General features: G+C 41.6%; 1 protein-coding gene and 1 pseudogene across 2 annotated transcripts; both read left to right on the plus strand.

The window, feature by feature from the left end:
* Positions 1-70: 70 nt before the first annotated feature.
* LOC308268669 (vomeronasal type-1 receptor 1-like) lies at positions 71-12,111 on the plus strand (the record flags this gene model as incomplete). The annotated part of the gene is made up of 4 exons (XM_080703779.1): positions 71-980; positions 2,481-2,592; positions 8,173-8,206; positions 11,968-12,111. 4 exons carry the CDS (start codon positions 71-73, stop codon positions 12,109-12,111), a joined length of 1,200 nt encoding a protein of 399 aa, XP_080559905.1.
* A 10-nt stretch (positions 12,112-12,121) lies between these two features.
* LOC308268273 lies at positions 12,122-14,032 on the plus strand (annotated as a pseudogene). The gene is made up of 2 exons: positions 12,122-12,426; positions 12,521-14,032. The product of its transcript is annotated as an uncharacterized misc_RNA (transcript).
* Positions 14,033-22,518: the final 8,486 nt, after the last annotated feature.

Genomic DNA, 22,518 nt, shown 5'->3' on the forward strand with positions numbered 1-22,518 from the left:
TCATTCTTCTGACTTCAGTGAACACCAGTGGCCTCTAGGTGTTGACACCATGTCTTTTGGCAACTTGGACATGGGCATCATCTTCCTCACTCAGACAGTAATTGGCCTCGTGGGAAATTGCTCCCTCCTTTGTTTCTATAACTACATTTTGATTACTAGACATCATTTGAGACCCACAGACTTGATTCTCAATCATCTGGGTTTGGCCAATTCCATGGTACTTTTCTTTAAAGGTATACCCCAGACAATGGCAACTTTTGGCTGGAAATATTTCTTGGATGATACAAAATGTAAACTTGTCTTCTATTTTCACAGAGTAGGCACAGGTATGTCCTTCAGCACTGTGTGCCTCCTAAATGGCTTCCAGGCCATTAAGCTTAACCCCAGTATATGTAGGTGGATGGAGCTCAGGATTAGATCCTTCAGGTTCATCTGCTTCTGCTGTTTCCTGTGCTGGTTCCTGCATCTCTTGATGAATTCATGTATGCCCGTAATAGTAAATGGTCCACTGATTAATAGAAATCTCAGTGGAAAAGGTCATCATGGGTATTGTTCCTGGACAATGCAAGAAAGATATAGCTCATTATATACAGTCTTATACTTTTCTCCTGACTTGTTGGGCCTATTGTTCATGGCCTGGGCCAGCAGCTCCATGGTCCTTGTCCTGCACAGACACAAGCAGAAAGTCCAATACATCCATGGCCCCACCCTCTCCCACAGACCTTCCCATGAGGCCAGAGCCACACGCACCATCCTGATCCTGGTGACCTCCTTTGTTCTCTTTTATTCAATCTATTCCATTTTGACCATTTGGAATACACTAGTTGCAAACCCAGGCCAGTGGAAGGTAAACAGCTCTGTGCTTGTGGCCTCCTGTTTTCCAGCAGTCAGCCCCTTTGTGCTCATCATCAGTGACACCCGGGTCTCTCAGTTTTGCTTTGCCTGCAGGGCAAGAGCAAAATGGTTTTCCTATGCCCAATGTGAGTTTGTTCTCTTGAGGTACTTAAACATTCATGTCAAACTCTGATAATATTTGAAGACCCCTTAAGTCAAGAATGTATGTTAGCATGGCTGATAAGAACAGCTATGTCTCTACTACTACCATTCATATAATGGGAATAAATGAAGCCATGTACATAATTATACAAACATCCAATTTTGCTAACTCTTAGGTTTTTTACTGGGAAAATTCCGAATTTTTTTTTTTTTTTGCAGTACTGCAGATTGAACCCAAGAGGCACTCTACCTCCAAGCTACTCCCCCAGCCCTATTCTTTATTTTGAACACAGTCTCCCTAAGCTGCGAAGAGGGCCTCAGTAAGTAGCTGAGCCTGCTGATTATGAACCTTTGATCCTCCTGTCTTAGCCTCCCAAGTACTCTCAGGATATTTAAATATAGTATAATGGAGAAAATTTCTGAATCAAAGGCCCCCAGAAAGTCTTTTTATTTGGAGTCTTATGAAAATACACTGGATTTTTTTGTGTCTGTGTTGTTTACTTAAGTATAATTTATTTTAGGTAATTAATTTTAATTGACAAATAATCATTGTATATATTTCTGAATTAAAGACTCCCATAAAGTCTTTAATTTGGAGTCTTATGAAAACTCACATCTTTTTTTTAAATCTCTGTTATTGTTTATTTAAATAAAATTTATTTTAAGGTAATCAATTTTAATTGACAAATAGCCATTCTGTACATTTATGAGGTACAATGTGACCATGAGATCTATGTATATATTGAATAAAGATTCACACTAATTATCTTATCCATCATCTCACTAATTTATCATTTACTTTTAATAAGGATGTTAAAAACCTATTTTAAAATGCACAGTACATTATTATTAACTGTGGTCATAAATGTGTTTCAAAGTCCCAAATAAGGAGCCATGTGCATCCTCATAGGACTGTGGTCAGTCCCATGTGTTTAGAGTATAGAGCTATGGGGGGATCAGCAGGAGAGGAGGCAATAGAAGGTTCTGAGTAATCACTTAGGACAGGTTCAAAAATCTGAACTGTTGACTAAGCGAAGAGATAGCATGGGGTGTGGTTGAATCTATCAGTACTCCCTTTTAAGAAGTATCTATTATGCTAGGTGCTATGTAACACACCTGTAATTCCACCAACTTAGGAGGCTTAGTAGGGTTACAAGCTTGAGGCCAGGCTCAGAAACATAACTAAACCCTGTTTCAAAAACCAATAAAAAGGGTTAGGGATGTAGTTCAGTGCTTGAACACTTTCCTAGAATGTATGAAACCCTGGGGTTGATCCCTAGCACTGCAAGATAAAGTGCTGATTATATTTATTTAAAATAGTTTTCTCTCTTCTCTCTTCTTTCTCTCTCCTCTCCTCTCCTCTCCTCTCCTCTTCTATCCTATCCTCTTCTCTCTCTTCCCTCCATTCTCTCCCCGCTTCTCTCTCTCTCTCCCCTTACTATATAGACGGAATATTTAGTGCCTGACATTATACACTTTGAAAGGCTATCCATATCGGACCCAGCAGGTGATCAGGAGGAAGAAACATGAGAGGGAAGGGGAAGCCTTCCCACCGCAAGCTGTGGCCTGCGGTGGGGCTTGCTTGGGAAAGGTTAGGTAAGAAGTTAGAACTGGCCATTTTGAACAAATTTCCCAGACTTTGGGGCACAAAGTTTGTCACTAGTTGTCTGGCACTTGGCCCTGGGTTGATATGTAATGGGGCAAACTTGGTTTGGTATGTGAGTTAGGAATTAGGAGAGGAGGTGAGTGAGGATAGGATCACTTGGTCAGTAGTCAGTATTCTTTATGTGAAGAGCAGCTCCAGGCCAGATATCTACAAGAAAAAGGGAAATAACATTGCCCTTAGTTTTGCCCTATGATTAATACATGCCAAACAGGAAAGCACAGAATCTAAATACATACACACAAAAACACACACACAGTGGACATTATAGTTATTTGGCATTATTTTAAGGAAACTTCAAAGTCATAATAGCAGAAACTTAATTTTTTTATATTTTTTATTTTTATTTTTGGTGGTACTGGGGTTCCTGGAAGCCCTTCTACCTCTGGGCTACACTCCCAGACCTATTTTATATTTTTTATTTGGAAACAGGGTCTCTTAAGTCAGCAAGGCTGGCTTCGAACCAGCGCGATCCTATTGTCTCCGCCTCCCAAGCACGGGGATTACAAGTGTGTGCCATCACGCCCAGCGCATAGTAGCAGAAACTTTAAAAAAAAACAATGGTAATATTCCCCAAACAGCATTAAAAATTTTTTTTTTATTACTGGGGATCGAACCCAGAAGTATTCTACCTTTGAACTAAGCCTCCAGTTCTTTTTAATCTTTATTATTTATTTGGCACTGGAGATTGAACCCAGGGGCATTTTACCTCTGTGTCACACCCTAGCCTTTTTCACTGTTTTTGTTTGAAACAGAGTCTGGCTAGGTTTTTGAGGGTCTAAGTTGCTGAGGCTGAGATGGGCATGTTGGTGTATACTTGTAATCTCAGTACTTGGTAGGCTGAGACAAGAGGACCACAAAGTTGAGGACAGCCTTGGAAAGTAGCAAGACTCCCATTAACCTAGAAAGACATTGTTTCAAAACAAAAATTAAATGGGTCTGAGGGTGGACCTCAGAAGAAGAATGCCTCTGTAGAAAAAAAATTCTGAGACTAGTCTTGAATCTGTCATCCTCCTGTCTCAGCCTCCCAAGGCTTTTGGGCATGTGCTATCACACCTGGTTTATATATTTGTTGCATTTTCCTACAATGGTTTTAATGAAAAAGGAAAGGAATAATCACATTTTCTTGCTAAAGTGATCATTGTTGTAATAAAAGCAAGCATTGAATTCAGATGTTCTGGGGCCCAGAGGGAAAAACCATCTCTATTCCTTTCCACAGCAGAGTTTTTACAGATAATGAAGAGTTGACCCAGTCACACACAAGCATATAATTATATAAACGTAATCCAAAATGTGCATCCTTTGTTGCTTATTATTTTTAAGGGAAAAAGCAGATGTCAAAATCCTGCTGGCTCTCTGACTCATGGGTGAAGCTATAGATGGCACAGGATGCCTTCTGAGCAAGGTGACCTGGCGTTCTCCAAAAGTGGGGCTGGAGCTAGATGTGCACCAGGATCTGGACCAGCTCTGCCACACAGAGGGTCTGTGTCTGGGCTCCCGAATGTTAGTCCAGCACCCATGAAGGCATAAGTGGAGGATACCTTGGGTGCATCTGATCATGCTTAGGAAAAATTTTTAAAAACTTGTTAATATTGATTAATTAGCCAGGTGTATTGGCACATGCCTATAATACTGAGACAGGGAGATTACAGGTTTGAGGCCAGCCTCAGCAACTTAACAAGGACCTCAAAAAATAAGACCCTGTTTCAAAATAAAAAATAAAATAGGGCTGGGAATATAGCTCAGAGGTAGAATGCCCCTGGGTATTATCCCCAGTACCAAAAAAATAAAACAAAAAGAACAAAAACAGATTAGTTTCTTCAGGCACCATTCTCTTTCCCCATGAAAACACTTTGTCTTTGTTGAACATCATTAGATTAATTACCTTTTTGCCTAAGGACATCTTAAGAGAAGCACCAGTCCTGGGACAGCTCCACCATGAATACCTGTGTCTGCCGATGCCACCTTGACCATGCCTCTGTAGGTCTCATTGTGTTAGAATTTCTGACCAGCAGCTTCCCAGGGCACCAAGGTTCAACCTCTCATTCTATACTCTTTTAGTGTACTTGTAGCTCTGAGCCTCACATACTGTCTTTATCCTGGGGAGAATAAAGAAAAAACTCTCGGTAAAGTCCAGGTGTAGATGCAGATAATCTGGCACTGAAGACGTCCTAAGCAGCCTCTGTCTGGCAACTGGAGTAATATTTGGACCAACACAGAGTTTGAAAGTGTTATTTCTACAATGATTAAATTTCTTTAGTGTTTGTTGAGTTGATGCATCCCGTGTAACTTGTTCATGCCTTGCCTACTAAAGTACGATGGATGTCTGTAGAAGCCCTGAGCAATAAGACATCAGAGGTCTGAGATACATTTCATCCCTCTTCAAACTTTTTCTGGGTCACCTCCTTCACTGTCTCTCTTTCATGGTTCAGGTCCCACAGTGCACTCCTGATGGAAAGAAATCATATTTTGGAGACAAAATCCTGTCCTCAAAGCTATGATCCTCCTGTCTCAGCTTCCCAAGTACTAAGATTGCAGGCATGCATCATCACACCCAGCTCTTCTTTTCCTATTCTGATTATTTTTTTTCCTTGCCTCATTACTAATGACTAAAATTTGAACTTCTAGTACTGTATTGGATAGAAACATACCGTTATTCTTAGAGAAAAAGTTTTCAATGTTTCACATTGAATATAATTTTAGCTCTAGATTTTTTGTATTTGACTTTTATTATGTAAAAGTAGTCTATTTTGCAAAGTGTTATCCCATAAAAAAAGCATGTTGAATTTTGTCTAATGCTCTCTGTGAATCAGTTGAAAGAATCATGTGACTTAACCTGTTACTATTGATTTTTTTATATTGAACCATCCTTACATTACAAGAATAAATTCTAGGTGGTCTTGGTATATAAGCTTTTTAATATGCTGCAGAATTCAGATATTTGCATATATTTTGATGTTAACTTTTACATCAGTAATCAAGAATATTGATTTGCCTTTGCTTTGGAATTAAAATAATGTGGGACTTGTAAAATGTGTTTGGACATGTTCACTGTACAATTGTGGGAAGAGTTTTAAAAAGGATAGGTGTTTTTCATTAAATGGTTAGTAGAATTTGCCAGTAAAACAATCAGACCCAAGGCTTTTCTTTCTGCGACAGATTTTTTTTTTTTTTTTTTTTTGGTGGTGGTCCTGGGGATGGAACCCAGGGGCCTTCTACCTCCAGGCTACACTCCCAGACCTATTTTATATTTTATTTGGAAACAGGGTCTCTTAAGCCACCTGAGGCTGGTTTTGAACCTGTGCAACCTCCTGTCTCCACCTCCCAAGTGTGGGGATTACAAGCGTGCGCCACCACGCCCAGCTTTCTGCATCAGATTTTGATTAGTAGTTCAATCTTTTTATGATTCATGAATCTATTCAGATTTTCTATTCTTTTATAATTTAATCTTTTCCGGAGGTGGGGGGGTACTGGGCATTGAACCCAGGAGATTTTTACTTCCATGCTATACCTCAGCCCTATTATTCATTCCTTATTCTGAAACAGGGTCTCACTGAGTTGCAAAGGGCCTCACTAAGTACCTGAGGCTGTCTGTGAACCTCGATCCTCCGGTCTCAGCCTCCCAAATGCTGGAGTTACAAAGTGTGCACCACTATGCCTGGCTCATAATTCAATCTTGATAGGTTTTGTGTACCTGGGAATTTGTCCATTTCATCTTTTTTTTTTATCTACGTAGTTATAAAATACACCTATTTTATAATGTTTTCTATTTCTGTAGACTTGATAAAAATGCCCCTGTTCTTTTTCTTTATTTTAATAGCTTGATTTTTTTTTTGTCAGTCTAGGTATAGTTTCGTAAATTTTTATATCCTATCCAAGAAACCACCTTGTGAGTTTGTGGTTTTTTATTTTATTTTATTTCAATTTTTTATTTGTGTGTGTGTGGTATTAAGGATTTAACCCAGGGGCATTCTACCTCTGAGCTACACACCTACCCCTATTCTTTCTTCTTTATTAAGTTGCAGACGGCTTCATTAAGTAGTTGAGGCTGGCTCCAAACCTGCAATCCTCCTGTCTCAGCCTCCCAAGTACTTGGATTACAAGCATGTGCCACTATGCCCACTTTATTTTATTTATTTGCCTCTCATTTTATGTATATCCCTTTTTTCTGTTAACTTTTGGCTTTCATTTGTTCAATTGACAGAAGTTCTGGGATACAAAGGCTGACTGATTAGTGAAATCTTTCTTTTTTTTTTTAGCGTGCTTATGCCAATATTTTCCCCTTAGTGATGCTTTTGCTATATCTCAAAAATTTGTATATGTTAGATTTTCATTTTGATAGGTTTGCAAATGCACAGCATGTACATTAGGGAATTTCCCTCTTTCTTTCCATTCCCCTCAGTTAGGTTGCCTTATTTGCTCATCTATGGTTTCTCCTTCTTTTTCTAAAGTTTCTCCTATGACATTTTCCCTCTAGCTTTCACATATTAGTTTGAGCATCTGATTTTTTACTTATTGTGACTGACCAATCTCATTTAGCATAATGTTCTCCAGTTCCATCCATTCCCTGTAAATGACATAATTGTGTTTTTCTTTATGGCTGAGTAAAATGCCATTGTGTACATATCCCATGGCTTTGTAATCCATTCATCTGTTGATGGACATCTTGGATGGTTCCATAGTTTGACAGTTGTTAATTGTGAGGCTATGAACATAGATACTCATGTATTAGTTTGATAGTTTGGTTCCCATTCTTTCGGGTAGATTACCCAGGAGTGGTATTGCTGGATCATATAGTAAGTTCATTCCTATTCTTCTTCTTTTTTTTTTTTGGTGGTACTGGGGTTCCTGGAAGCCCTTCTACCTCCGGGCTACACTCCCATACCTATTTTTACATTTCTACTTGGAAACAGGGTCTCCTAAGCCAGCGCACGCAGCTGGCTTCGAACCTGCGCGATCCTCCTGTCTCTGCCTCCCAAGCGCGGGGATTACAAGCGTGCACCACCACGCCCGGCTCATTCCTATTCTTCTGAGGATCCTCCATACTGTTTTCCAAGTGCTTGCACTAATTTATAATCCCACCAACAATGTATTAGTGTTCCCACCTCTCCATATCCTTCCCAGCCTTTATCACATGCATTCCTTTTCACTTTTGCAGTATTTTGCCCATGATGCACATGTTCTGTGTTTTCCCTTTTCCATGTTGAACAACCCATGTCAGTACATAGAGCTCTTCACACCCACCCCTCCAGCTAGATAGCCCTGCTGGGCCTCATCTACCCTAAAGGTAGATACTGAAATTGTTTGAAGTACAGGCCTTCATGGAGTTGCCTTGGCATACCTGGTCAAAATTCTATGCTGATTTAAAATTAAAATATTTAGAATAGACTAAGGATTGCAAATCAAGTAGCATGGTGATGGTACCACATTTATTGGCATTTGCTAACTCTTCATTCTTCTGGCTTCAATGAACATTAGTGGCCTCTAGGTGTTAATACCATCTCTTCTGGCAGCATGGACATGGATATCATCTTCCTCAGTCAGACAGTAATTGGCCTTGTGAAAAATTCCTGTCTCCTTTGTCTTTATAACTACATTTTCCTTACTGGACACCACTTGAGACCCACAGGCTTGGTTCTCAGTCAACTAGTCTTGGCCAATTCCATGGTTCTTTTCTCTAAAGTTGTACCCCAGACAATGACATTTGGCTGGAAATATTTCTTGGATAATATAAAATGCAAACTTGTCTTCTATTATCATAAAGCTGACACAGGTGTGTCCTTCAGCACTACGTGTCTTCTCAATGGCTTCCAGGCCACTAAATTCAACCCCAGTATTTGTAGGTGGACAGAGCTCAGGATTTGATCTTTCAAGTTCATGGCTCTTGCTTGTCCTCTGCTGGTTCCTACAGCACTAGATGAATTCATTTCTCCCCATTATAGTAAACAGTCCATTGATAATAGAAATCTCAGTGGAGAAGGTAATCATGGTTATTGTTCCTAGAAGATGCCAGGGAGATGGACCTCATTATGTATAGTACAGTCTTACATATTTCTCTTGGCCTGGCCAGGCATAGTGGTTAATTCCTGAAATCCCAGTAGTTGGGAGGCTGAGACAAGAGGATTGCTGGTTTGAAGCCAGCCTCAGCAATTTGGTGAGGCATGCCAGGCGTGGCAGTGCACACTTTTAATCCCTGCGCTTGGGAGGCAGAGACAGGAGGATCACACAGGTTCAAAGCCAGCTGTGCTGGCTTAGGAGACCCTGTTAAAAAAAATAGGTCTGGGAGTGTAAGCCCAGGAGGTAGAAGGGCTTCCAGGAACCCCAGTACCACCAAAAAAAAAAAAAAAAAAAAAGAAAGAAAGAAAGAAAGAAAGAAAAAAGAAATTTGGTGAGGCTTTCAGCAACTTAGACACTGTTTCCAAATAAGTAATAAAATAATGTTGGGGATGTAGCTAGGAGCTAGAATGTCTCTGAGTTCAATTCCTAGTACAAAAGAAACCCCACAAACCCACAAAAAACATTTCTCCTAACTTGATGCATTTAGTGTAATTAAAATAAATTTTCTTGTCTTTACTAATAGCACCTTAATACTCATATTATAGTTTAAGTGAAATAGGCTATGTATTACTTAGTCCTCAAAGAAAGCATGTTGGTAGTGGCTAACACTAAGTATCTAAATTGGTTGAAAATAGTTTTTCTCAGGGATTTTCACCAAAATGAAAAATTTCAGATTACAAAATTCTACAGAATAAAAACATTGTATAGAGCTCTGACTCTATTTCTCTAGAAAATAAGCATCCTATTTTCTGCTTTAAAAATAACTTGTAAGCCGGGCATGGTGGCGCACGCTTGTAATTCCAGCATTTGGGAGGCTGAGACCTGGAGGATCGCGGTTCACAGACAGCCTCAGCTACTTAGTGAGGCTCTTCAACTCAGTGAGACCTGGTTTCAAAATAAAGAATAAAAAATAGGCAGGCAGCCAGGCGTGGTGGCACACACTTGTAATCCCCACACTTGAGAGGTGGAGATAGGAGGATTGTGCAGGTTCAAAGCCAGCCGCGCTGGCTTAAGACACCCTGTTTCAAAAATATAAAAAAAGGTCTGGGAGTGTAGGCTGGAGATAGAAGGGCTTCCAGGAACCCCAGTACCACCAAAAAAAAAAAATAAAATAAAAAAAATAGGGCAGGGGGTGTAGCTCGGAGGTCAAATGCCCTTGGGTCCCATATCCAGACCCCCATCCCCCCAAAATAAATAATTTATAAGCTGGGCATGGTGGCACACACTTGTAATCCCAGCATTTGGGAGGGTGAAACAGGAGGATCGCCATTCACTGGGACCCTGTTTCAAAAGAGAGAATAAAAAAATAGGACTGGGGTATAGCTTGGAGATGAATGCCCCAGGTTCTATCCCCAGTACCATGAAATAATAATAATAATAATAATAATAATAATAATAATAATTTATTTAAACACCTGAATCTTCAGATATCTTACTCAAGTTTATTTATGAACAAATATCTGTAAATATGTATTGAAATGCCAATAACATGTTCTTATTTACTATCAAAATTATTAACTTTTAAATCACAAAATTATCACTAATTTTTCTTTTTCTTAAAATAAAAACATATCCTTTAATAATTTCTTGCTTATTATAAAGGAACAGTTGGTACGAGAAATTTATTTTTCTCATTACCTTTGTTTTCACCAGCATTATACTCAAAATAGGATTTATTAGCCAGATGTGGTGGTGCACACTTGTAATTCCAGTACTTGGGAGGCTGAGACAGGATAATCGCAGGTTTGTGGCCAGCCTCAGCTACTTAGTGAGGCCCTCAGCAATTTAGTGAGACCCTGTTTCAAAATAAAGAATAAAAAGTAGGGTTGCAGTTGTAGTTCAAAGGTAGAATACCCAGTACCTAATTAATTAATTCAATACCCAGTACCACATTAATTAATTTAGTTTGTTTCTTCTTTGCATCTCGCATGGTTTTTTTTGTTGTTGTTGTTTGTTTGTTTGTTTGGTTTTTTTTTTTGGTTTTTTTTGCAGGTCTTGGGATGGAGCCCAGGGGCATTCACACTCAGAGCTACACCACCTGCCCTTCTTTTTTTTTATTCTTCATTTTGAAACAAGATCTCACTAAGTTGTGGAGGCCCTCACTAAGTAGCTGAGGCTGTCTGCGAACTGTGATCCTCCTGTCTCAGCCTCCCAAATGCTGGGATTACAAGTGTGCGCCACCATGCCTGGCTGCATCTCACATTTTTTCAAGTATAAACAAATGACCTACATTGAATACATGAGAGAAAATAGAAAGCAAAAGGGACTTTAGATAAATGAGGAGAGAGACTGAAAGGTTGAAAACTAAGTTAAGGAGGGAGGTAAAAACACCAACTGGGTTATCATAGACTGCTGCTTTATTCGGACGGCACCCTCCAGGGAGTCAGCCGGCCATTGGGGAAGGGACCAATGGGCCATGAGTCTGGAGAATTGCGTGCAGTCCTGATTGGCCGGCTGAGTCATGTGGTGGATCAGAGGCACTGATGTTTTTATAGGCATGGCGATTTTCTCACGACATCTGTAGTCTCATGATAGTCTCGAGGCACCTGGATTCTGCGATATTTCCGCTTCTGGCTTCCAGGGTTCTGCCTCCTGTTCCCTCTGCGAGATCACATGTGTGTGTGTGAGGGAGGACCCAACTTATCAGAGACCAGTAAAATCTTCTAAGAGGATTGGGAAAGAAATATGGGGGGGGGGGCGGGAAAAGAAGAACTAATGAAGGAAACAGTTCAAACAATCTATGTCCATATATGAAGGCATCATCCTAAATTGCACTGTCCAGGGAGGGGGAAAGAGTAGATGGGTGGAATCCGCAGTGAAACACACCAAGGGCTGTGTACATATATAATTGTATGACTTGAACCTCATTATGTATAGTTTTATTTTATTTTTTACTGTTTGCATTTTTTGTTGTTTTTTAAACAAATTTTTTATTGAACACGAATACATTTAAACTATACTTGGTGCCCTCTCCCCCCCACCCCCATTTTCCCTTCTCCCCTCATTATGTATAGTTTTAAATTCACCAATAAAAGCATAAAAAAAAAAGACTGCTTCAAAGCCTATCTGAGACCTTTACTATTTAAACATGGATCATTCAGTGAAGAGCATTGAGATGGTAATCATAAAATTGTTACATTTTTCTATAACAGTCTGTACTAAGAAGGGAAGAAGCAGCTTCCTGACAGCTCGAGCAGCCGGGGAGTAAGGGAGTCAGGCGGCCTGGCGTCTAGACCCGCCCTGGTGTCTAGACCTGCCCGGCGCCGCGGATCTGCCCGCGGGAGCGCGCTCGCGGCCGCGCGCCCACGCTTTCCGGCTACGTCGCTGACGTCGTGGACGTCGCTGACGTCGTGGACGTTGGAGAGCAGGAAGGCGGCCCCAGCGCTAACGGATGAACCGGGCGGCAGCTTCCATTTGGGCTTAGGCTTCGGCCTCACCCCTACGGCGGTAATTCAGGTGGCAAATCTATCCTCGGCGGTGACCAGCCAGCAGATGCGGATGCTTTTTTCCTTCCTAGGAGAAATCGAGGAGCTGCGGCTCTACCCTCCGGACAGCGCCCCTCTTGCTTTTTCCTCCAAAGTATGTTAAGTTTCGTGACCCATCAAGTGTTGGTGTGGCCCAGCATCTAACTAACAAGGTTTTTATTGACAGAGCTCTGATAGGTGTTCCTTGTGCAGAAGTGATGCAGCCAACACGAACGGTTGTCATGTGTAACACAACTTTCTATCACCGCGAAAACACCATCCTGGGAAAGTGTCCTTGCTTGATATCGATTGGTTCATGAACATTAAGTTTTCAGTACAGGTAAAATACCAGAGGAATCGAAAGCGCCCTCTTTGTTGGCTCCTGCTCCAACCATGACAAGTCTGATGCCTGCTGCAGGATTGCTTCCTATACCAACCCCTTGACTACACTTGGTGTTTCACTTAGCAGTTTGGGAGCTATACCAGCAGCAGCACTAGACCCCAACATTGCAACACTTGGAGAGATACCACATGGCTTACCACCATTTATGAGAAAAGTAGATCCTTCCAAAATTGATGAAATTAGAACAGTTTATGTTGGAAATTTGAATTCTCAGATGACAGCTGACCAGCTTCTTAAGTTTTTTAAACAAGTTGGAGAAGTGAAGTTTGTGCGGATGGCAGGTAATGTGACTCAGCCAACTTGGTTTGCTCTTGTGGAATTTGTGGACCAAAATTCTGTACCAAGGGCCCTTGCTTTTAATGGAGTTATGTTTGGAGACAGGCCACTGAAAATAAATCAGTCCAACAATGCAATAGTAAAACCTCCGGAGATAACACCTCAGGCTGCAGCTAAGGAGTTAGAAGTAATGAAGCAAGTACGAGCAGCTCAGTCATTTATCTCAGCAGCTATTGAACCAGAGTCTGGAAAGAGCAGTGAAAGAAAAGGCGGTCAATCTCGTTCCCACACTCGCTCAAAGTCCAGGTCTAGCTCAAAATCCCATTCTAGAAGGAAAAGATCACAGTCAAACCACAACAGTAGATCCCATAACAGATCCCGTTCAAGACAGAAAGATAGACGTAGATCTAAGAGCCACATTAAAAAAAGCTCTAAATCAAGGGAGAGACAGAAATCAAGGAGTCGCTCACGTTCATGGGACAAGAGAAAAGATACCCAAGAAAAGATAAAGGAAAAGAAAAGAGCAAAAGAGAAAGAGAAAGGGAGAGGGAAAAGAGAGGGAAAAGAAACATGAAAAAGGAAAGGAGAGGGGCAAAAACAAAGACCGGGGAAAAGAATGGGAAAAAGACAAGGAAAAAGAGAGTGGGAAGAGGAGCATGAAAAGGAGTGAGACAAAGAGAAGGAAAAAGAACAGGACAAAGAGAAGCAATGAGAAAAGGACAGGTCCAAGGAGAGAGATGGACAACGGAAGAAGGATATAAAGGCCAGAACGCCACCCAGAAGTTACAATGTATCAAGAAGATCAAGTAGATCCAGCAGGGAAAGGCATAGGAGAAGGGGCAGGAGTTTTTCCAGATCGCCAAGAACACCAAAGACCATAAAAAGGAAATCATTTAGGTCTTCAACCCCTAGGAGCCGAATTAAGAAAGATAAAAAGAGAAAAAGAAAGAGATTTCAACTTCCACAAGAAGTTCTAATGACAGAGATGGGAAGGAGAAGCTGGAGAACAGTACTTCAGTTAAAGAGAAGGAACACAGTAAAGAACCTGATTCAAGCATAGTTAAAGAAGTAGATGATAAGGATGCACCAAGGACTGAGGAAAACAAAGTATAGCAGAATTGGAATTGTCAGCCAAATGAAGAAAACCTCTCTACCAAAACAGAAGCAGTATAGAACTGACTAATGAACCTTTACACCCAATGCTGGAATAAAATCCAAAGCTTTTAATTCTCTCAACAAGGTGTACACAGGGAAGAAATCTAGCCCAGCATAAAGATAGGTGCTAATGGCTTTTCCAGTTGTTAGGCGGCATTGTGGACATCTTGCATCTTGTTACTAAGAAAATAAAGCATGGACATCGTGAAAGTACCAGATATTACCCAAACTCCTCATCTACTAAAATCTTTGCATTTCCATGGTGGCTGATACACTTGTCATGTGGTTTGTTAGTGTTTGCTAAGAACCATTGCAAATAGATTGAACATCAAAGATCCCAATTTGTACTGATGGGTCCAGCCCATCAGCGGTGGGGCTGAGAAGGAAGGTTGAGTGCCGACGGCCTTGAACAATAGCAACACACGAAGCCGGGAGCCGAGTCAAGCAGTGTCGCGTCCCTCGACCAGCGATTAAGACACGACATGAAGCTCTTCTTGCAAGCCGTTTATTCAGGATACTCGTAATAACGGAATGGCGAAGATCTGCCTCGCGCAGGGCATTATAAACATTAACTCCCCCAATCACTTCTTGCCACATCTCACTCACTCACTGGCTCACGCTCGTCAGGTCACCACCACGTCATGTGTTACACAACCCTAGCCTCCAAATATGGAGTTGCTTCCTGCACAGCCATGTGCCTAATCAAGCTCAGAGGCAGGAAGCCGGCGCCATCTTTCAATGGCGGCTCACCACAATTCCCCCTTTTTGTTTTTATAGGCAACAGGTAAGAGCAGAGGTTTGACCCCTATTAATCACTGGCACCTTTTTCTAGGGACGGGTACTTGGGTGCCTAACCCGTGTGCAGTCAAGCGTACTCTTCCTGAGGACCAAACTTGTGCCCTCAGCTGCAGTGCTTTGCCTTGCAACCTGAGCCACTATGCCTTAGCTGCCGCGAGCCAGGCTTGGGGTGATTGTCCTGCCTCGATAGCCACACAGGCCTGTATAAACATGGCTGTATTATGATTAAAACTTTGGCGAAGACGAGCAATGCACCAGACACAAAACAACACAGCCACAACCAATAATCCCATCAAGGCCCCCAATCCAGCCCATTCCTTTAGATGATTCATGGCACGAGTTATCCAAGATGACAGTCCTTCAGCCAAACTGATGTCCACACGAGTCGAGTTGATGGTGACCACGGCAATGTGTAATCTCTCTAGTTGGGTTTCAAATTCTCCCGTCCAGTTGCCTAAAAGATAAATTGACAACTCCCGAGACAGGTTAGCGGCTTTTGTAAAATTTTACATGTTCACAAGAGACATTCGCTACTCCGAAACTTAGATAACCCTTTGGAGCAGTAACAGTATTATTTTGTCTCTGTTTTCCCCATTTTTGTTTGAGGGAAAACCAGCCTGATATTCCCTTTTGTAAGGGGATACAAGATTCGTTCTCCTGAGGAGATGAGGTGGTGAATCAGAGGCTGCCCAACTCCCTAAAGGTTTTATTAATCTTTAAAGGTGCCTGTTCTTCATCTAATGGGAGGTAGGGTAGATTAATTTTCTTATTACTGGTAAATAATCGAGGAAAGACTTGAGCGCTATGTCTCACTGGCATGGGTACCGGAAATGCCGATAGAATTCCCCATCTCCATTCTATCTGAACCGAGGTTATTAGGTGAAGCAGCATCCACAGCCGTAGGGGGTTTCTCATTCTCATGATTATTGCAGCGCCTAGTCAAGCGTTCTGGGAGCCACACCGGGTCCCGCTGATTCTGTGGAAAAAGACAGATCCTCTCGTCCAGGCCAACACTGGGTCTGGGCCATGCCAGAGTCCCGTAATTACATCCTTCCATTTAACATATCCTTGACATATAGGCTCATGTGTCATATGACGATCAGCCGCAGATAATCCATTTAGATCCAGGTTTAAAAAATTTAGAGTAAAAAGAGCCAATGCCAATCGCTGTTTAGGGGGCCTGCCATGGCCGATTCCCCCTTTTTGTTTATGAAGACATTCTTTTAATGTTCTATGTGCACGCTCAACGATGCCCTGAGCTTGCGCATTATAGGGAAGGCCATGATCTAGAGAAACTGAAAGGGTCTTGCAAAAAGCTATAAACTTATGTGAAGTATAAGCAGGGCCATTATCAGTTTTTAATTGATGAGGTTTACCCCAGGCTGCCCAAGCTTCGAGACAATGAGCAATAACATGATGTGACTTTTCACCAGTCAAGGCAGAGGCAAAAATAATACCAGAACAGGTATCCACGGAAACATGAACATATTTTAAGGACCCAAACTCCTGAAAATGGGTAATGTCCATTTGCCATACCCTTAATGGCAAAAGGCCTCGAGGATTAACGCCCAAACTCGGAGGGTGCAGAAAGGTAACACATTGTTGGCAATCCAGAACTATTTGGCGAGCATCCGCCTGGTTAATTGAAAACGATGTTGTAAAGTTTTTGCAGGTACATGAAACTGGGCATGAAAATTACGAGCTTGATCTAAAGAAGAAACTAAAAAAATAAAATTTTTGCGAGTACATATATCTACCAAATTATTACCCTCACTAAGAGGCCCGGGTAGTCCGGTATGTGCTCTAATATGTTGAACATAAAATTTAGAAGTCTTTTGCCAGATTAAAGATTGTAATTGTTTAAATAAGGAACAGACTTTGCTGGAGGCATTAAAATGACCGGCTGCCTCCAAAATATTGACTGCATTAACCACATATAAAGAATCTGATAATAAATTAAAGGAAAAGGGACAAGTCTTAAAGACTTCAATAACAATTTTAAGCTCTACTATTTGGGGAGAATCAGGTTCAAATTGTATCAAAACAGGCTCATTTTGTTCGATTAAGCTCCACATCCAGTCTTAGATCCATCAGTAAAAATATTGACAGCATTATGAATAGGGACTGAAGAGGTATTTTTAGGAAAGATCACTGGATGCCCCTGTAAAAAACGTAATATTGGATGTTTTGGATAATGATTATCAATTTTTCCCAAAAAGGAGCAACGCAGCACTGCCCAATTATCCAAAGTTCCACAGAGAACTTTAATTTGATCACTAGAATAAGGAACAATCAACAAGGATGGCTGATCACCAAAATGTTGCAAGCATTGTTGAATACCAAGTAATGCTAAGGATGCCACCTCTGACGGATAATAAGAAATGGATTTACTGGGAGAAGACTTAGGATGGATCCATAATAGAACTCCATCTTGCCAGAGAAGTGCTGTGGGTTGTAAATAGGTCTGTAACAGGCATAGGGAGATTGGTTTATCCTCATCCCTTCGTTGGAGCATTGCCTTAGTTAAACCCTCTTCCACTAAGTGTAATGCCTTTCTGGCTTCCGGGGTCAAGACCCGTGGTGAATCAAGGGCAGGGTCACCTTTTAGGATATCATACAATGGCCGAAGGGCATGATTGGGCAACCCCAAAAAACTTCGGATCCAATTAATATCTCCCAATAATTTTTGAAAATTATTAAGAGAATTTAGACAATCTTTACGAATTTCAATATTTTGGGGGGAAACACAAAGGGGATTTATCTTTGTCCCCAAATAAGAAACAGTGAAACTCATTTGAACCTTTTCAGGTGCAATTAACAGCCCTTTATTATCTAACAATTTAACAAGAAAGTCATAGGCATCCTGCAAAATCTCCATATTTTTGGCCGACAATAATATGTCATCCATATAATGAATACATCGAACTGTTGGAAACTGTTTTCTTAATGGAGTCAACACAGCTCCAATATAAAGCTGACATATAGTTGGACTATTGGCCATACCCTGTGGCAAAACTTTCCATTCATATCTCCTGTCAGGGGATTCGTGATTGCAAGAAGGTATTGTAAAAGCAAATCGTTGTATATCCTGTGGATGTAGTGGAATGGAGAAAAAACAGTCCTTTATATCAACTATTATAAGAGGCCAATTTTTTGGCAAGGCAGACAACAATGGTAGGCCTCTTTGGACGGAACCCATAATTTGCATTTGAGCATTAATGGCCCGTAAATCATGTAACAGCCTCCATTTACCAGACCTTTTTCTTATGACAAAAATAGGAGTATTCCAAGGTGAAAGAGAAGGTTGAATATGTCCTGTAGCTAATTGTTCTTGAATTAAGGAATTTATAGCCATTAATTTTTCAGAGGATAGAGGCCACTGAGGAACCCAAACGGGCTCCTCCGTCTTCCACATTATGGGTATACTATCCTCAGCGGCCCCTAAGAAAAACCCAGCCCCTGTTTTGGAGATGTAGGTGAGACCTCTACGGGACTGGATCGACCTTGTAGGTACTCTCCTAAGCCTGTCCCGGGGTAATGTCCCATTTTTCTCATCATATTTTGAGAGGTAACAGAAAAATTATTAACTAATTTATATCCCATATCCTTTAACAAATCACGCCCCCATAAGGAGATGGGCAACTCTAGGACATATGGTTGTATTTTTCCTTGATGACCTTCTGAATCCTTCCAAATTAAAAGACGTGCACTCATCTCTGGGGTATGGGCAAACCCTAGACCTTGTAGGGTTTGAGAAGAAGTTTGAATAGGCCATCCAGAAGGACAATCTTTTTTTGCTATTATACTTTTATCGGCTCCTGTATCTAACAAGCCCAAAACATCATGATTTTCTATTTGTAACTTTAACAGAGGGCGCTGATCCAGATTAATAGAAAGAAAGGTAAAATTCCGGAGGATCCTATCTCTCTTTTGCTATTTTTATTTTTTATGCCAGGAAAGGAATAAAATTTAGGAAGCAACAATAATTGAGCTATTCGGTCACCAGGAGAAATAGAAACCACTCCTTGAGGTGACTCAGCTAAGACTTTTATATTATTTTTAATATTGGGATCAACAATACCAGGATGAACCACAAGGCCTTTAAGCAACGATGAAGCTCGGCCAATGACTAGTCCTACAGCATTAGGATCCAGAGGACCCTGAAAATTGGTATCAAGTACTTGAACACCAGATTGTGGACTTAATAGGTATTTGGAGGAGGAACGGAGGTCCAATCCTGTGGAGCTTTGAGTGGCTCCCCCTGAGGCGGAACAATTGTTTGAAGGGTCGCCTGTGGGATAATGGAGGTGGTAAGGGCCCCATATATTTGCGGGCCCTGGGGTCGAGGGCCCTTTTGTCCATTTTTTGGCCGAGAATTTTCTTGAAGAGGAGGCAGGGGCTGGCCATTAATGTCTTTTACGGAACGGCACTCCTTGGCCCAATGCTTCCCCTTCTTACACCTAGGGCAAAGGCCAGGTTGTTTTATGGTATTATCTGGTACAATAGACGAATTTTGTTTCTTTTGTGGGCATTCTAGTTTTTGATGACCCATTTGGCCACATTGAAAACAGGCTCCCGGATTTATCCCGGAGCGCCGAGTTAACTGCATAACGGCGGCTGCTAAACCTGCGTTAGTTAGAGGGCCATTTAACTCTCGACAGATTTTCATCCAGTCCTCAATATTTTTGTCCTTGTATGGTCGGATAGCAGCTCGGCATTCCTTTGTACACTGTTCAAAAACTAACTGTTTAATCAAAGGTGTTGCCACCTCCACATTAGGACCTAAAACTCTACTTGTAGCTTCAAGGAGACGAGCTACAAAATCTGCGAATGGCTCGGTAGGTCCTTATATAATTTTGGTTAGATTACCAGCAGATTCCCCTGAGCTCCTAAGGGACTTCCATGCTCTAATAGCACAAAAATTTATTTGATTATAAACTTCCAAAGGAAGTCGGGTTTGGTTTTGGGCATGTAGCCCTTGTCCTAAAATCATATCTCGATCCCATTGAGGATTTCCAGCAAGAGCATTAGCAGCAGCCTGATCAGAGGCATATTCTATGTTAAAGGCCTTCCATTCCAAAAATTGTCCAGGGGTGAGGCACGCTCATGTTAATCCATTCCAGTCCCCTGGCATCATGCAGTTTCTAGCCAGAGCTTCCACTTGGGCTAATGTAAAGGAAGCTGTGACCCCATACATGCGAACTGATTCTGCTAATGCCTTAATGACCTTAAAATCAAGGGGTTCATAAAAACAAGCACCCTGTGTATCTTGAAAAATAGGAAAGGCCAACGGGAGCTCAGTTCTAACACGTGACCAAACTTGGGGGCAAAAGGAATTATGAGATCCCTGAGTGGAGGATGGCGGTGGCCCAGGAGGAGGATCTTGTAAACCTGAGGGCATAGGAAAGTCCGGATCTAATTTAGGCAAACGAGATTTTTTCGAGGCTGAATGAATTGACACACAGGCCATTTGTTTCTTTAACGAACCCTTTTCTTCATCAGAAGAATCAGAAGAGGAGTCTGGCCCTTTAAATTCAGACAAATTCGGATAGAGTGAGGAACGGACAGGTTCCTTTGCTTCACTAACTGCCCGTTCTGACTTATGCTTTTCAGATTTCTGTTCTTTGAGTAACTCGAGGGCGGTTTGCCCTTCCTTAATAGCATCATCATATTTTTGATCTTCTAAACAACCTCTGACCAATTTCCAAATAGGTAGAACACAGGGATTAAGGCTTCCCTGTTGCTTGGCATATTCAAGATCTCGACCAAGCTTTTCCCAACTAGGAACTGTCAGGTTACCTGAGACAGCAAACCATGGAGCGGCTCTGTCACAATCATTTAAAAATTTCTCTAAAGTAGACTCTCTAAATTCTAAACTTCTAGAATAAAGTAGCTCCTGGAGAGCCAAAAAAATTGGATGAGACTGCGAAGCCCCCATCCCAAAACTAAGCTCAAAATGAAATTAAAAAATGGTCCGCCTTGATCGCGGCTTTACCTTCGCGTTCCCGCGTCTGCTTTGACCGCAACTCCACTTTCACTTTTTCGTGGCTGCTTTGACCGCAACTCCACTTTCACTTTTTCGCATCTGCTTTAACCGCAACTCCACTTTCACTTTCCCGTGTCTGCTTGACCGCGGCTCTACTTCCACTTTCCCGCGTCTGCTTTGATCGCAGCTCTACTGTCACTTTCCCATCTGCTTTGATCGCAGCTCTACTGTCACTTTCCCGTCTGCTTTGATCGCAGCTCTACTGTCACTTTCCCGTCTGCTTTGATCGCAGCTCTACTGGATTTGCTCTCCCCTTATCCACAGGTGAGAGCGATTACCCGCATTTTTCGCGGACCCCCCAACTTACCAGGGGACTTACCGGTGCACCTTCCCTGACGACAGCAAGTTCTGAGCTTCACGCACGGGAGCTGTTTTTTTCCCCGTACGGGCCACCAGTTGTCGCGTCCCTCGACCAGCGATTAAGACACGACATGAAGCTCTTCTTGCAAGCCGTTTATTCAGGATACTCGTAATAACGGAATGGCGAAGATCTGCCTCGCGCAGGGCATTATAAACATTAACTCCCCCAATCACTTCTTGCCACATCTCACTCACTCACTGGCTCACGCTCGTCAGGTCACCACCACTTCATGTGTTACGCAACCCTAGCCTCCAAATATGGAGTTGCTTCCTGCACAGCCATGTGCCTAATCAAGCTCAGAGGCAGGAAGCCGGCGCCATCTTTCAATGGCGGCTCACCACAAAGCAGGAGCTCGTTTATTCTTCTTCAAGCAACATATATATAGCACAAAACCACAAGGGGAATTTCCAATGAGGAAATAGCCTAGCCTATCAGGATAAAGATCACCTCTTCACGGACCCAGCATGTAGCTTGCAGCCAATCCCAGGCCAGTACACGAGCCATTCATATGTGCAGAAGCTCCATTAAAGGTAAAAAGGGAAAAACTACTCAGTCTCCCCACCCATAATGAATGGGGAAACCACGCCTTCTTCCTCCAGGCACTGTCTTAGCCCCTTTTCTGCTGAATCATTTTACTGCGGAAGTTCTTAAACTTTACCTAAGGCTTAGCCTGCAGGCCACTCAGGCGGAGGGAGGCTGCATCTCTTTAGGCACTGTATATGCACACACCCCAACATTGTACTATCCCTAAAGACTAGAGGTAAACATTGGAGGCTCTTTAAAAAATGCTAGTTACTGAATTTTGTATTCTTTTACTCTTTTTAAGAAGAATTTCAATATATACAGTTTGATGATGTGCTCGGAATTGGTGTAAAAATGTGCATACCCTTGTAAGTGCGAAGTATATAAGAAGTTTTAACATTTACTTCACAGGATTTACAGTGATTGTGTTAAATTCTCACGGTTGTGTTTTCTTTTGCTCACTCTTTAGGACAGCAGTTTTTCTTTAAAATAGTTTTACAGATTAAAATTGCTTAAATAAGTGGATTAAAAAACAACTGACAATGCATGCTACTGTTCTCTTTCAAAAGGAAGAACATCTGTGTTGAATACTAATAATGTATTAGTATTCAGTGTTTAGAATCATTGGGTCTACCCACAAAGTAAGCATTTCTTTTTTAACTTTCCTGACATTTCCAAGCTTATTATGAATAATTGTGCAGTGTGTCTTGTCAGCTGTAGGTGGCAAAATGCCCTTATGAAAAGGAAACTGGGTTTTCAAAATGGGCAATGGGAGCA

Source organism: Muscardinus avellanarius (genome assembly GCF_963383645.1).
Source record: "Muscardinus avellanarius genome assembly, chromosome: 10".
Lineage (NCBI taxonomy): Eukaryota > Metazoa > Chordata > Mammalia > Rodentia > Gliridae > Muscardinus > Muscardinus avellanarius.